Source organism: Sardina pilchardus, chromosome 17, assembly GCF_963854185.1.
Source record: "Sardina pilchardus chromosome 17, fSarPil1.1, whole genome shotgun sequence".
Classification (NCBI taxonomy): Eukaryota; Metazoa; Chordata; class Actinopteri; order Clupeiformes; family Clupeidae; genus Sardina; species Sardina pilchardus.
This window is the reverse complement of record NC_085010.1, coordinates 27,332,301-27,348,263: the sequence shown is the minus strand read 5'-3', so window position 1 is coordinate 27,348,263 and position 15,963 is coordinate 27,332,301. Positions and strand designations below refer to the sequence as shown.

General features: G+C 39.4%; 3 protein-coding genes across 4 annotated transcripts; 1 reads left to right on the top strand and 2 right to left on the bottom strand.

Moving 5' to 3' along the window:
• Window positions 1–270: 270 nt before the first annotated feature.
• casp20 (caspase 20, apoptosis-related cysteine peptidase) lies at window positions 271–4,728 on the top strand. 2 transcript variants are annotated; one of them, XM_062517987.1, is made up of 6 exons: window positions 271–363; window positions 2,162–2,501; window positions 2,650–2,669; window positions 2,851–2,956; window positions 3,619–4,120; window positions 4,362–4,728. In XM_062517987.1, the coding sequence occupies exons 2-6, from the start codon at window positions 2,183–2,185 to the stop codon at window positions 4,516–4,518; spliced, it is 1,104 nt and encodes a 367-aa protein (XP_062373971.1). In that variant the 5' UTR covers window positions 271–363; window positions 2,162–2,182; the 3' UTR covers window positions 4,519–4,728. The 2 variants fall into 2 exon arrangements, with proteins under 2 accessions (XP_062373971.1, XP_062373972.1); XM_062517988.1 differs by having other exon boundaries at window positions 298–368.
• casp8 (caspase 8, apoptosis-related cysteine peptidase) lies at window positions 4,588–9,944 on the bottom strand. Its single transcript, XM_062517986.1, has 10 exons — window positions 9,792–9,944; window positions 8,569–8,879; window positions 8,283–8,382; window positions 7,758–7,896; window positions 7,603–7,652; window positions 7,389–7,446; window positions 6,496–6,548; window positions 6,215–6,335; window positions 5,405–5,912; window positions 4,588–5,311 (listed from the first exon to the last, which is right to left on the bottom strand). The coding sequence occupies exons 2-10, from the start codon at window positions 8,874–8,876 to the stop codon at window positions 5,182–5,184; spliced, it is 1,467 nt and encodes a 488-aa protein (XP_062373970.1). The 5' UTR covers window positions 8,877–8,879; window positions 9,792–9,944; the 3' UTR covers window positions 4,588–5,181.
• A 186-nt stretch (window positions 9,945–10,130) lies between these two features.
• On the bottom strand, window positions 10,131–15,684 carry catip (ciliogenesis associated TTC17 interacting protein). The gene is made up of 10 exons (XM_062518273.1): window positions 15,541–15,684; window positions 15,154–15,216; window positions 14,594–14,779; window positions 14,431–14,486; window positions 14,197–14,283; window positions 12,296–12,463; window positions 11,544–11,668; window positions 10,716–10,792; window positions 10,544–10,632; window positions 10,131–10,443 (listed from the first exon to the last, which is right to left on the bottom strand). The coding sequence occupies exons 2-10, from the start codon at window positions 15,212–15,214 to the stop codon at window positions 10,249–10,251; spliced, it is 1,044 nt and encodes a 347-aa protein (XP_062374257.1). The 5' UTR covers window positions 15,215–15,216; window positions 15,541–15,684; the 3' UTR covers window positions 10,131–10,248.
• Window positions 15,685–15,963: the final 279 nt, after the last annotated feature.

Sequence of the window (15,963 nt, the reverse complement as noted above, 5' to 3'; positions counted from 1 at the left end):
AGCAATATGGATATATAGCCATATGTAATATTTAGGCTTAGTAGTAATTATAATAGGCTACAGATATGCTATACCCATAGGCATATTACTCAGCTATAATAGAGTTATAATGCGGTTATAGGCCTATCATTTTAATACAGCAAGTTACATTATGCCTGTTATTCATGATTTACTTATATTCGTTATGATAACTGGAGCCTGTTCATGTTGGGAAATGTTAAAGCGTTTGACTGGATCCGGAAGTGAAGGAGGCGTAACTTTCTTGAAACACAGCGCGCCAGCTCACTCGGACAGCGGTGTGCTCTGAAGTCTACTTGTAACGCAGAAACTAATTCAACGCTGCAACTTGTGTTTCACCGTTAGGTAAGGTAAATAAGAAATTATAATACAATACCACAACTGCATTTAACTGTCCTCTAGCTGTTTACAGTGCATTGCGCTCTGGCGCGAAACTTGGTAATGGCCAAATACACGGAAGTTAGGCTACGAAGCTAGTGGTGGAGTTATTCCACATAGCCTACTATTGTAATTACCAGTTAGACGTTTATGATAGAGGCATTTTCATTCGCATACCATCTGAAAAGTGTCCACTGTCTTGTTAGAGAAACGATGAAGCATGATGGTTCATGACAACAAAATAAAAAATGCAGATGAATGTAATTTGCGACTGAACCCCGAAGTCCGAGGAAAGAAGACTATGCCTGCTTAGAGTTCTCACTAACCCATAAAATTAGACGTCTGATGGAAGTGGATCTTTATTGCGTCCATCGGTCCAAGACCAGTTCTGGATGACTGCACGTCGTGCAAACTAGGTCCGTTATTTGGAAGTCTAACCATGACCCCATTTGGACGTCAATGGGACTATGTAACTTATTTTAACATTACAGAAGTCCTGTGAATGTTACAATCGTCTGGCGTTACAATCTGCACCTGCACGGACATCCAAAATATCTGTAGTGGGAATGCACTTAATTGATCTAATTCATAGACTCATAGACTTGGATCAAGAAAAGATAACTTGTATGTGTTATTAAACTCACCTTATTTGCTCATGGCGGAGATCAGGAACCGTAACCCGAATAGCATCACCTCTTCAGTAAGCGCATGTGTTCCTGTAGCGTCTGTCTGTCCCATTAAGCTTAGGTTACAATTTATCCATAATGCATGTTAGACGTCACTGTGTGCACTGCTGAAGATGCGCAGCTGGGTCATTCTGTGAAATGGGTGTCTTTTCCACAACATTTTCGAAATGTTCGTCAAAAGTAAACCTCTCAATTTATCCACAGCATTAAGACATCCCACTGCGCACACCTCTTTTGGACGTCCAATTTTGATCCCCTGAAGGTGCAGACTGTAACGCCAGACAACGTCCAGAATGGACATCCCGACCCCTATAACATCCAAAAGGGGTTACCTAGTCATGTCCAAATGGGATCATGCTTAGACATACAAATACGTGCAGTCGTCCAATTGGTCCATCCAACGTACCAGATCTTCATCTTTATTGCGTCCGTTGGTTTTGTGGGATGGCCACCCTCCAAAAATCACTTCTGCCCACCTCAGCCAAACATTTTTTTGTCCACATCGAAATTTAATGGATTGAAAAATAAATGCAACAGAGTGGTAAATATCATGCTATAATGGCTCCAGTTATAACAGTCAAGTAACAAACATGGCATCAATTAGAAATGGCAGTTGCTGAGAGTATTAAAACTGTAATTACAGACAGTCTATTCTTATCTAATGTGCGTGACAAGGTGGTAAGATTAAGCTTGGCAGACCCCCTCATAGTAATGTAAAAACGTCAGAATTGTTCTGCTTAGTTTGGGTGCTCAGGCAGACAATAAAAAATGTCTTTGCGATTTAATTTCAAGTAACAGTATGCTATTTACATGTTAACAAGAACCATTGAATTATCTTTAGGTTTTAGAAACACACTTTGGCCATATGCATCTCTTCAAATGGTGTGGACACAAGTGGCACCCATTTCACAGAATGACCCAGCTGTTTCTCCAAGATGTCAATGCAAACACATAGCAATGTAATAAATAAACAGACTGGAAAGAGCTGATTTCGTGTGTCTATGTGGTTCAGAGGCATTACTCTCATTTATTCAGCTGTGTATACAATAATATTAATCAAACTATTTTTCTTTTCTCAGGATTATCCCCGCCTAATTGCCATGGATTTTATTCGTTCCAATAAAACAACTCTGATAGACCTTCTTTCCACTGATGCCAGTTTTATTTTGCAACATGTTCAGAGGAAAAATCTCATTACTCCACGGGAGTACAGGAATCTTCATGGCATGTCTCAAAACGGTGAGAAGACAATCATAGAACTGTTAGACAAACTGATGAACAAGAATGACGAGTACTGCATCAACTTTATTTCTCTGTTGAGAGAAAGAGAAATTGTTGACACTTTCCCATCACTGAAAGAGCTCCTTAACGCTCAGGAAAATGTCCCCCGTCAGGAAGTTGCACAGTTACCTGCAACAGGTAAGCCCACTGCCACATTTACATTACACATGCCGGCTTACACATACCGTAGGCCTATACATTTACACATAAACATACTGTTTATTTTCTGTCTGTGAGACTGATTCTGCATTCTCAACTGTTTTTATTCTGTTTCACTTTTCATCAGATAATCCAGACACCAACTCGGTAAATAGCTTCACCTAATTATGCTTCAGGTAGCTTTGACAGTTCAGAGTTTTGCATATGATACAGAACAGTAACACAGGAACAAACTTCCCCTGTAATTGTGATATTGACTGTAATTAATAGACGATGTGAAAAGTACGAAAACTCAGGTAGATCTGTTTGCTCTGTTGCCTTTTAACAGGATAACGCATATACGATGATCAACAATCCTCGTGGCCTCTGCATAATCATCAATAATGAAAACTTTCAAACATTATCGACACGAAGAGGATCTAGTGAAGATGCAGGTATCAATGATCTTATTGTAGATTGTTGGAAATGTCAACAACTAAAACTGGAGTAGTCCAACATATACTCTGCCTCACTGTATAGTCTAAATTTAAATAATGTGAAAAAGATTCACAGGGTTCCCACGGGTCATGGCATTTCTAGAAATATCATGGAAATAGAATATCATGGAAGAATATACCAGACATGAAAAATCAAGGAATATTATAATTTGTTGGGCAAAGTCCTGGAATATCAGGGAATTTTGTTGCAGCAGTTTAGAATGTACTTGCCAAAAACACAAATATAAATTTATGTCCACACAGAATTAGTGCATATCTGGTAATTATAGCTTTAGCCTACTTGCTTCAGTGGTTGTGGTTAGCCCAACCATTTACTCATCTCCCACTCTATAGAAAGTCATAGATTCTTGAATGCTGTGCGGCTACTCTAAAATCTTTGGTAGATATATTGTATGATTCATTCTGTAGGTCATGGAAATTCAGGGTTTTTTTGTCGGCAAAATGTCATGGAATTTCACATACTTAGAGTGGGAACCCTGGATTCAAATGCTGTTAACTTCTGAAATCAAGTATTTTTTAATGAAAGCACATTCAGTTGTAGGGTAAAAGCTCTTGAGGCTGTCACATGATCACTCCCTGACTTTCTCTCTGTCTCTTAGATGCTTTGAGGAAAGTCTTCACCTGGCTGAGTTTTGAAGTGGAATACCACCAAGACCTGACCAAAGATAAAATGAAGTCTGCTGTACAAGAGGGCAGTCAGAGGGCTGATGGAGATTGCTTTGTCTGCTGTGTCATGAGCCATGGGGAAACAAATGGTGTGTTTGGATGTGACAGTGGAGTTATGACCGTAGAAGAGATGATCACCCCCTTCAAAGGAAACAACTGCCCGAGGCTCGCTGGAAAACCTAAACTCTTCTTCATCCAGGCTTGTCGAGGGCGTCTTTTTCAGAATGAAGCGATGATCCGAGCTGACAGCTCTCGTGAAGACAACCAGGATTTAGAGATGGATGCTTACCCTGGGGAAATGATCTCCATCCCAGCAGAAGCTGATTTCCTTGTCTCCATGGCTACTGTGAATGAGTACTTCTCTTTCAGAAACAACATCACAGGCTCATGGTTTATCCAATCTCTATGCAAGCAACTCAAAGAAGGTGTACTCAGGTGATTAATCATTTTGAACTATATAACGTTTTTATTTAATCCAGTGTCATAATTATTGAGGTGTTCTATTAGAATTTAGTTCGTACATTGACATAATTACATCAGAATTTTAACGGATGTGTGATTGAACACACTGTAACTTGCATGCACATGTTTGGGAAGCTTGATGCTTTAGATTTTATTTCCATTGATAAATATGCTGGCATAATGCTAACTGCGATATCCACTTTTGCATTCAAAGGAGGGATGACATCTTGACTATTCTCACCTATGTCAACGATGATGTCTGCCGGGAAGAAGGGAACATCAGAGGAAAGAAAGCTAAACAGGTCCCAGACCAGTCCTTCAGACTCCGGAAAAGGCTTGTTTTTCCAGTGCCTAACAGTCCATACCTGTAACTATCTGAACATTCATGTAATTGTACTATGACAATATTTTATTTTTCAAAAAAAAAAACAGCCAATTGATATATTTTTGAAAATATAGATTGTTTTTTTTTTATTGCATTGTATAGGATTAAGTGAAACAAAGGAAACAAATGTACTGTATGTAACATGACAAAAAGTGAAAAAAAAGAACAGTTCTTAAAGAAAGATTTATATATTCTACCACTGTGTCTCATTTATTGTCTCTCTACCTAATTACCTTACAATGTTATTATATCCCTGAAGAGTTCATTCTATACAAATTATTATGAAAAGGTATTTTACAATCTAAAGCCACACTTTTCATTTGTATTCATTCAGTTTTTTCCACACAATTAAAAAAAAACATAGTAAACTGTCAATTGGCAGATGGAGTTTGAAGCAGTGTCAAGAAGTGCATGTCAGACACAGCAGAGGTTTAGAGTCGAAGACAGCAAGTGAATCCCAAAAGTAGAGGAAATAGTCAGCACAAAAGTCTTGTGTCCTTAATGAGAAATATTTCATTTGCTGATGAAAACAAGCTTTGCTCGACAGGTCTTCAACATGTTCTCCCTAATTAATTAATTAAAAAAAAAAAAAGTCTCGGGAGGGACGACAATATTGCACGCCAACTTAATTTAGTAGTCTGTTTTTCATCTAGTTCACAGTTAAAACCAGCTTCTTTCTCAGAGTGGATTTTTGTTGAGGCATCTGTTTTCTGTTATTAAAGACACCTTTGCTGACTTCATTGTTCACACGTGTGAGGATAGTGTGCAGGTCCTCCTTCCTGAAAAAGTGGAAAATATCATCACAGAGTTTAGACACTCAGGAGTATTTTTTTAAATAAATGAACCATTAAAGAAGACAGTACATAACTTACTTTTGGCACCCAGATTCCAACGCTATGCACAGGGCCTGGATGTAGATGGACCCAGTCATGGTATGACGGAATGACTTAAAGTCCTCTACAGTTGACATGCCTATCAACACATCCGCCTCAGCTGCAACAGACGGTTGATCAACTAGTGGATTAAGAGCATCCTCTTCTAATAGGTCATCAAGTTGCTGGTTAGGTCCATCCTCCAACAAGTGACCTGTTTGTAATTCATTGCCCTGGCAGGCCTGAATGAAAAATAGCTTGGGCTTGCCGACCAGTGTAAGACAGCGGGTGAAAGGCCTGTAGAGCTGTTTGATGGACACTTCTTCCCCATCCACACCCAGTACTTTGCCCTCCAGCCCATGGGAGAGAACACAGACGACAAGAGCGTTGTAAGCAGAATGGTCCTCCTTGGCATATTTCTCCAGAACCATCCTCATATCCTGACCTGACAGGTCTCTTTGTTCTTCTACCACAAATTGTAGCCTCATAAATACCCTCCGCAAGTCCTCTGAAAGGAAAAAGGGGAAGGTATTCAAGCAAGCAAACACTTTTATACTGTACACTCAAGAACTAGAAATGGACAGACTAGTACACAGCACACCAAATGCAGTACATACTGTATACACACAGACACATACAGTATACACACAATACTGTCTCAAAGGTCTTACCCTGGGCCTTGGATAACTCTTGGATATTGCCTGCTTCTGCAAGTTGACCTACTATGCAATATTCCCCTTACTTTTCCTGAAAGCTACAGATGCTCCCAACACATTTCTTCTCAATTAAATCCAATTAAATAAGCCTCACCTGCATCCTTATCTGTCCCTTTTCGGTCTGTATAACCTGGATGGGAAAATCTGTAGTTATTGATTATCAAACAGTATCCACGGGGACGGGAATTCATCTTATAACTCTCCAAATCTTCCTCCTGGGGGAAACAAAGAAAACGGAATGAAACAACAAATCCCTCCTGCTGTTCACTCTAAGGATAACTGTTGGCACCTAGTATGTACAGCTAGTGAAAATCTGACTGTCCCACTTATTTGTGTGTGTGTGTGTGTGTGTGGGGGGGGTGTGGCTGGGTGTACCATTATATCATTTGTCACCGGGCCTGCATCTGGTACCACACTCAGACTACTACCTGTTGGAGGAAATAAAGACTTTTATGAAAGTTTATGTGCCCATGTTTGACATAAATGTCCAGGATCCTTTTAAACACTGCTATCTAACCTTTATATTACAGAACGCATATCTGAAAACTGTTCATTTAATTGCATCTTACCAACACCATTTGGGCACATTTTGAAAGTTGGACTTATTTGTATTTTCATTTTTATAGGTCATCACAAAAGTGTATCAAAGACAACAGTGGTACACAAAACAAGATAGTCAGCAGTGTTGAGACTACTGGACTGTGGGTCTATTTAATATACTGTCAGTGTAAAAACTGCTTTAACATGGAGTGCGTTTTTGGGCAGTTTTTGGGAAGGAGTGGTTTCTGGTCGCTGCCTCCTATTGTCAGAGGATGGTTCTAATCAAAGCATTTTACAGTACAAATGTTCAACAATAACAATGAATGAATATCTCAAGTGGTACTGAGAGCCTTATATTGGCATTCAGTTGTCACAGTATTGAAATATTTATATTAGGTCCATACTGTATACAAAAACACTTCATCTTACCAAATAAGGACATTGTGAATCCAGAGCCAGGTATATTGAAACACCATAGCAAGTCCAGACATTACCGTATTCTTTCAGTTAAATAACTGTACAAGTGGCTATTTGAATTAGTTATTCAATGTTATTATTAACACTAAAACTTTGAGCTAAAATCTAATTGTTGTTTGACTACTTAACAAAATTCAATCTATTTAAAGCAACACAAAAAAGCATGCCAGACAAAACAGTTACATCACAAAACATAAGCAAACTAAAATCACTGGGAAATGGTACACAAAGGAAGAACATCAAGGACTTACGGGATATGTCTTGATTGTCCTCTTCACGCATCTCAGCAATAGGCCTACTCAGGTGATCCTTCGAAGATACAAAACAAAGTTGAATGATGATTGTACAGATACAGGAAGACTTAAAAACATGCTCATAGATGTATGCTTTAGAAAAACACTATATAACGACAAAAAATATAACACATGGCTAGGTAACAAGATATGGCTGATCAAAGTGCTCTACCATGGACTCCGAATGAGGACTGTTTCCCTGTTCATGCCACCTGCCATCACCTAAAGGAAGAAAGTAGAAGTCAGCAGTGGGTACATCATCACAAAAGCGGGTTGGCAAAGTAAAACAAAAAAACAAAACAAAAAAGTGAGGGGAGGGATCTTCACCTGTTTTATTTAGCCTGTACTTTTCCACCTTTCTAGCCAGATCCTTATCACACTCATTGAGGATCCGTTCTAGGTCCTCCACATTGTCCTCAGTAAGCCGCTGCTGCTTCTCCATTTCTGTCAGAACATCAAGGATGGTCTGAAACGCAATAAAGAACCCAGTCAGAACTCTAAGTTCATAAGGCTGAGACAACTGATACAAACGCTGAGGGGCACTGCACAGATGCAGATCCTGTGAGGCTTTGGTTATCAAACAATAAAAACACCTCCACCATACACAATGACGATGTGATTCGGAAATAACCTTAACAATGAGTTTCCTTACATAATTTCGCAATCTATGATTATCGCACGCATTTCACCAATTCTTAAAAAAGTTAATGCTGCCAACAAACACAATGCCTTACTGAAAAGTCTGTACAGAGAGGACTTCAATATAAGAAGTCACGTCTAATTTCTATTTCTGACTTGTATTACATTTCCCATTAAGAAGCGTAGACAGCCACGGGCTAGTGGACTACTCACTGCGGAGGCCTCTAATTTCCCTCGCGGCAGATTCACCAGGAACTTGAAGGAGTTCAATTTTTCACTCGTCATATCATCAGCTATATCAAAAAGCATCTTCCTGTAAGACAGTGAAAGACAGCAGAGCGTGATGAGCAACGAGCACATTTCTTGAATTGTGAGAGCGGCATGAAAATCAATATAAAAGTTAGAAGCCATCACTAAATTGATTCAAACTATGTTCTGTTAAGCTCAGTCTGAATTACAGCTCAAAAAGGGCACATTTCACATACATGCCAGGACTAACCTGTAGGTGGACAGGCCACCATAAGAATCACTGTTCATTTGGATTGACCTGGACACCTCCTGCTCAGTTGTCTTCATCATCGTCAGCAGATCATAGCGATTGATGGTGTAAAGCAGTTCTTTCAGGAACATCATGTCGTCATCCATCTGACCTTTTTCACTCAGACGCTTGAAGAGGTCACGGCCATCACTTACTTTCTCTAGTGGTTTTCTACCTAGGATGTCACTGCAGAGGAATTTGAGGGAAGCCACCTCTGAAGAGTCCAGCTCATCGTCAATGGCAAATAGTAGCTGAAGATTGTCATCCATGCTCTAAATTGCAGACCACAGGTAGCGTAGACAATAATCTTTGTAATCAGTCTGTATTAAACATTTGCAAAAGTACAAGAATACACTACACCATTATAGTGTTTCCATATATGCACAATGTTTCCAATGTTTCTGTAGCGCTACAGTTATGTTATCAAGGTATATTAACTGAAACATAATGGGCCTACAGCCCATCAATTAACTTAACGAGGCAACCTAAACACATTCTCCACAGTACAGTATAATATCAAGCATTCTATGTGGATAGACAGCTCACCCACACAGCATTGCCAAAGTTCAGTAGTAGGCCTACACAGACTGAAAGTCATAAGGAAAGAGGCAAACTATTTGGTTTCATATCTTGGTAAGCCAATCTATTTTCAATTTAGTTTATGAAGATGTTTAACCAGCCTTGGTAACGTTGTCATTTTGGGAAAAAGTTCAATTAACCTGGTTATCTAATAGCCTACTGACAACTCTATGTAAACAACTTTTTCATAGCTAACAATCCACTTGGAAATGCAACACAAATAAATACGCTCTTCATTCAACACAATAAAAACAAAACTTAAAAGGCACAAACGTACCAACTAGTATTAAAAAACGCTTAGTCATTTTCTTATCTCACGGGCATGTTGAGACTTGTCAGCGTCACTTAATCTAACAATAACCATATTAACTTTGCCAACTGACAAATTCGCAACATGTACATGTTTAGAGTTCAACATTATAAAAGTAATCGAAACACATCCGCTATGACATTTGTCCTGGAAAGAGAATGGGGTATGGGGAAGCCCCAAAGTGAGTTGGTAGGCTACACTGGCTAACTAAAGTTACGAAACTAACGTTAGCATTCAAGTTTTAATTAAAGTTACACGAGATCGTATAACATTAAGTTCAGTCAACCACACTTACCCCTCTCGTTTACAAAACGACACACTTATAGTGTTGGATGTCGCCACCAGGACAACGATTTTAGTCCGTGTATGTTTTAAAACACTGTGATCAATGTACGCCAATGTATCGATTCCACCACCCCACTTTAGTTTCGGCAAGATAGGTCTTTCTCTTTCAGTTTCCACTATGCGGAAGTAGTGACGTTTCTGTCGTGATCTGTCAAGTGAGCCCTAACTGGAAAGACGGTGTAGATGTTAGACAGTGGGGGGGGGGATGTTAGACAGTTAATGTTGCATTCAGCTAAAAGAAATAGACAGAAGACTTAAATCACAACCATAATATCAAGTTAGCCAAGAATTTCAATTCGGAGCCTCTTTTATTTAACATTGATGATTTTACATAGGACTTCTGTCAGCACACTGATACATTATGATAAATTATTATCAGTAGTAGTAGTATTGTCACACTTTCCAGATTATCTGAGAGATCGAGTTGCTTTGAAGGTGTCTCCTGGTGGGCGCTGAGAAGAAAAAGGGGCAAAATACTCCCTTGCAAAGGAGAAGACATCCTGGGGTTTTCTCAACAAGAGGAACTGCAGAAAGTCAGCTAAAAGCGCCCTGAGTTCTGGGTGATGTCTCACATATGACATGTGGTCCGCCTTCAGCTCCTCCTGTAGGGAAAACAACAAAGGGTGTGTGACAAAACCATGTGGCATATACATTGTAAACTCCCAATGTCTGTATAAAGCAGAATTTAGTTGGTGTATTTACTTTTCGATCGAGGAATTTCGAGTACAGCTGCATGTCTTCTTCCCACACGAGAGGCCTTTTTTCAAAGACAGGTTTGTCATCCTGCTCATCTGCAAACAGATGCAGAACGTTGTCTTGCATATGGGTAAGAGCAAAATGTGATAAATTATCACACATTATTAAAGATTTGTACCTCTAGATACGAGTGCAGGCATTTTGAGAAGCTTCATCATGACGGGGGACCCTATCTGAACTCTACTTGCTAAATGCCTGTTTGGGAAAGCATAATGCATACAAGGCAATGCAAGGGATATTAAAAAAGCAATTTCAACATGACCCATATTGAGTGAAATATAATAATGCAGCATAAAACAATTCTTTCACACAAACTTATGTCATAGACCAAGTATGCCATGATTTTGGAGGAGCAAACAAATGCATAACCATGGATATCACATAGGAACTGGTAGAGATTTCACAGCGCGCTGTGATGTTTCGTGCAGTATTGAACTCGGCTTACATGACCATGCACATGGATTGGCTTTTAAGAAAAAGAAGGGAAAAAAAGATGAGACAGAGAATTTCCTATGTGATTTACGTGGTGATTTCCATGGTTTGTTTGCACCTCCAAAAACCATGACGCACCTGGTGGTACCTGGTTACCCATAGGTTACCACTCAAAAATGCTGTATGTTTGTGTGAAAGAATTCAGTTCAAAAGTTATGATGTTCATACAAAAATAAACTAGAAAAAGAAAAGCCTACAAAAACTCATGCAAATGAAAAAGCAATTAAACACTGACATGGTCACAGCACACTAGAACATAGGACTTGATACGAGCTCATAGGTCAAGAAAGAAGGTTATGGCTTAAACATATTTTACAGCAATAGGAGACATAGATATATAAAGCTTTAAATATCTATGATAGGAGATATGTAGACACCTACAAAACAATTCACCTGTCGCTAAGCGCCGCCTTTAGAACGCAGACAAGCCAATGACAGTCCGGCCTCATCTTACCCGTCACGTAGGAAATAGCACTGCCACATTGCTGGAATGTCGTCCACTGTCTGAACAGTCCTCTCAATGCCAAAAACATCCACAGTCTCTCTCCCCACCACCTGTTTCTTCACACCGAGCTCCCTCTGATTCAAAACAACACAGTTCAAGCTACTGTAAGTCGGGGCCGATCCACACAGACTGATGACGGGCCCTGTGACAGATAATGATCTTTATTCACTGGCCCCAGAAATACAATGTGAGAGAATTGAGTCCAGCTGGGGAACAGACCATAAATACTGTTAAGGGCCGTTCACACCAAGAACGATAACGATAACGATAACTATAACCATAACGATAAAAGCGTCCACACTGGCCAACGATAAGAAAAGTCTCTCCTCATATTAATGAATGTGATGGCTAGAATATTATGGGTTCTGATTGGCTGTTAGCTTTTTATCGTTCTCAAAATCGCTCTGAAAGTGATCAACAACGATATCGTTCTTCATGTCGTTATCGTTATAGTTTAGGTGTGAACGTTGTCATTCATATTAACGAGAGCGATATTTGTTTATAGTTATCGTTATCGTTCTTGGTGTGAACGGCCCTTTACACTCTTAAATGTGGTCAGTTTGTAATTCAAACTAATTCATTTCATATTTTGTGGCAGTGGAATTCAATCCTTTAATTTCATGTCCTGATGTCTTGATAATGCTTTTTGAATAGACTGTAATAATGATTTTGCGAACATATACAGTATCTCTGGCACTCACATAGGTGGAGAGACATATCTGAGTCTCTGCATCAAATGACAGAAACTTCATGGTCTCTGGAATGCTCTTCCGTTGGGCTAAAATCCGCAGGATGAGTAAGTTGGAGGCCTCAGACACAAAGCCACGTAAAGAACTCAGGGGAAACGTAAATGTCTGCTCCCTCACCTCCTAGAAACAAAAAAAACAAATAAGAGCCCTTATGGACTCCACAAGCCTGTAGAGACCGTTTGTACATGACTGATTGAATGGTAAACAGCTGAGATATATACAACCCCTGGCAAAAAATATGGAATCACCAGTCTTGGAGGATGTTAATCCAGTTGTTTAATTTTTTAGAAAAAAGCCAGATCACAGACATGACACAAAACTAAGTTCATTTGAAATGGCAACTTTCTGGCTTTAGGAAACATTAAAGGAAATCAAGAAAAAAAATATTTAATCGGTAACAGTTGCTTGTTTTAGACCAGCCAGAGGGGAAAAAAATATGGAATCACTCAATTCCAAGGAAAAAAATATGGAATCATGAAAAACAAATTGACAAAAGAACACTTCAACGCACCACTAGTACTTTGTTGCACCACCTCTGGCTTTTATAACAGCTTACAGTCTCTGAGGCATGGACTTAATGAGTGACAATCAGTACTCTTCATCAATCTGGCTCCAACTTTCTCTGATTCCAGTTGCCAGATCAGTTTTGCAGGTTTGAGCCTTGGGATGCACCATTTTCTTCAAATTCTACTACAGATTTTCAATTGGATTGAGCATTATCGAAGATGTAACGATCGCCGTCTCCCCAATGCCTTTACCTGACATGCAGCCCCATATCATCAACGACTGAGGAAATGTGCATGTTTTCTTCAGGCAGTTGTCTTCATAAATCTCATTGGAATGTGGATATAACTAGATGAAAGTCATATTCAGTGATGAATCACGTTTCTGCAATGGGCAAGGTGATGATGCTGGAACTTTTGTTTGGTGCCATTTCAATGAGATTAATGAAGACAACTGCCTGAAGAAAACAAGGTCATTGATGATATGGGGCTGCATGTCAGGTAAAGGCATTGGGTAGATGGCGATCGTTACATCTTCAATAATGCTTATATTATTATTTATTATATAAAGTTTATACTGACATTTTGGACACTTCTCTTATCCAATCAATTGAAAGGATGTTTGGGGATGATTACATCATTTTTCAAGATGATAATGCATCTTGTCATAGAGCAAAAACTGTTGAATTCCTTGAAGAAAGACACATAAGGTCAATGTCATGGCCTGCAAATAGTCTGGATCTCAATCCAATTGAAAATCTGTAGTAGAATTAAAGAAAATGGTGCATCCCAAGGCTTCAACCTGCAAAACTGATCTGGCAACTGGAATCAGAGAAAGTTGGAGCCAGATTGATGAAGAGTACTGATTGTCACTCATTAAGTCCATGCCTCAGAGACTGTAAGCTGTTATAAAAGCCAGAGGTGGTGCAACAAAGTACTAGTGGTGCGTTGAAGTGTTCTTTTGTCAATTTGTTTTTCATGATTCCATATTTTTTTCCTTGGAATTGAGTGATTCCATATTTTTTTCCCCTCTGGCTGGTCTAAAACAAGCAACTGTTACTGATTAATTATTTTTTTTCTTGATTTCCTTTAATGTTTCCTAAAGCCAGAAAGTTGCCATTTCAAATGAACTTAGTTTTGTGTCATGTCTGTGATCTGGCTTTTTTCTAAAAAATTAAACAACTGGATTAACATCCTCCAAGACTGGTGATTCCATATTTTTTGCCAGGGGTTGTACAATCAATCATGATGTATTCTATGTGAGATGTATGAGTCTATGAGCACTGAGCAGCAACAAAATAGAGTGACAGACATAAAATGAAAAGACTCACAAACAAACAACAGACTCACCTCCTCCTCTCGAGTGATCTTATTCACAACCAGCTGCCCATCTTGTCTCACCATGTGAGACTTCCTGTCCAGACTGTGGCCACGAAGCTGTGCAATGTTTGCCAGCATAAGATTGGTGCATGTAACAATATTCACATAATATGCATGCATACACAAATTTAAAGCAGTCCCTGTCAGTGTCACATGTATAACGTGAGGAAGCAGCAAAACGAGACGAATAACATGGCAAAATACCTTCACATATTCATGATGATCTTGTTCTAGTGTTTCAAACGTAGCTGTAACATACCCTGTCAAGGTGTGAAAGTGTGATTACTTGCTGTACATGTTATGACCATAATCACAAAGAATAAACAGATTTTATTTGTCTGCATAAAGAGTTTGGTCTCAGCCTCACCTGTAATTGAGGTCCCACAGGGGATGCTGTCAATAGCACCGTGGCTGTTAGCATGTACCAGGAAACATGGCTGATTGTTATGTACAGTCTTTTGGATATTGATGCAGAATTCCCCAAGTTCCTTGCCTGTGTCTGACGCACTTACCAGGGAATCAGCAAACAAGCATCGCTGCAGCTCCCCAAGCTCTGTTAATGGGGAAGAAGAGAACACATTTCAAAATGTCATAAACTTCATTGGGTGATTTATGAACAAGCCAAACATGGTTAAAATGTTCTCATTTCACTGACACTGACATGCATGTGCATGCTGATATGCAAATATGCTTGTATTTTAAGCTATCAGCCTAAATTCACAAATTTGACGGACTTGCCAGTTTCTTTCTTTAGGAAGACAGTGGGACTGTAGCAGCTAATGTTACCCGTTAAAGTTTTGAGTTGTCAAAAACAGATGGTTAGCCATGGTCTTAAAATAGAACCGAATGCAACCAATCACTTGCACACCTCTGTTTCAAAGCTAACTCATCATGACCTACAGTACTTTCACTGTATGAAATACTCACCAATACTTCCTAAAAAATCAGTTGACAGTGCCTCTGTCAATCCTTGGGAGGTATCCTCCATGTCTGATTTCAGAGAGAGAAAAGCTATGAGTTAGCTGCAGGCTAACAACTGGTTGTCATCACACGTCTTCAGTTCAGTCATCTCACAAAACACGCATATCGTTATCTAAATTAAGTCTAATCTGCTTTCTCTGTCAGCGGCAACGGCTAGCAGCTAATGCTGAGATAGTCTAGCTTTCTATCATGCATTTCATAGTTATCAAACTGGACACCGAACCTGTTGACTATACGCTCATGTAGACTAGCTGCTGCTACTCGGTAGTCAATTGCTCGTACTAAAATTGACGTTGTCTCAAAAAAGTTAGGACATTAGGATGCGTTAATTACCTTGCACGTTGTAGTATTTATATTGATGTGAAGTGCATCTCCTCTGATCTCCGTTTAGCTCGCTGTCTATTTCACTGAGGAGGGCAAGTCTCTTTCTAGTCCTAGAGCTGGGCTCATTGAACAAACTCCCAACATCTCGGTTGCCTTAGCAACCTCAACCAAGTGAACTAACCAGATTGACCGCTAAGCGGCGCTCCATGAATGCCATAAAAGGCTCATTCCACTTCATGCAGCGCTCCACAGAAATAGAATGCACGTTTGGCTAGATCCAAAGATCCGCTTTAACCCTCTCTGGTAGATCTAGATCTACATTATAATGTAGAACTATCATGTGAATAATATGCCTGGGCTACTAAGTTCTTCAAAATGAACTTGAAAAAGTATAAACAATCTCTACACAAACAAAAACAATACACAGACTGT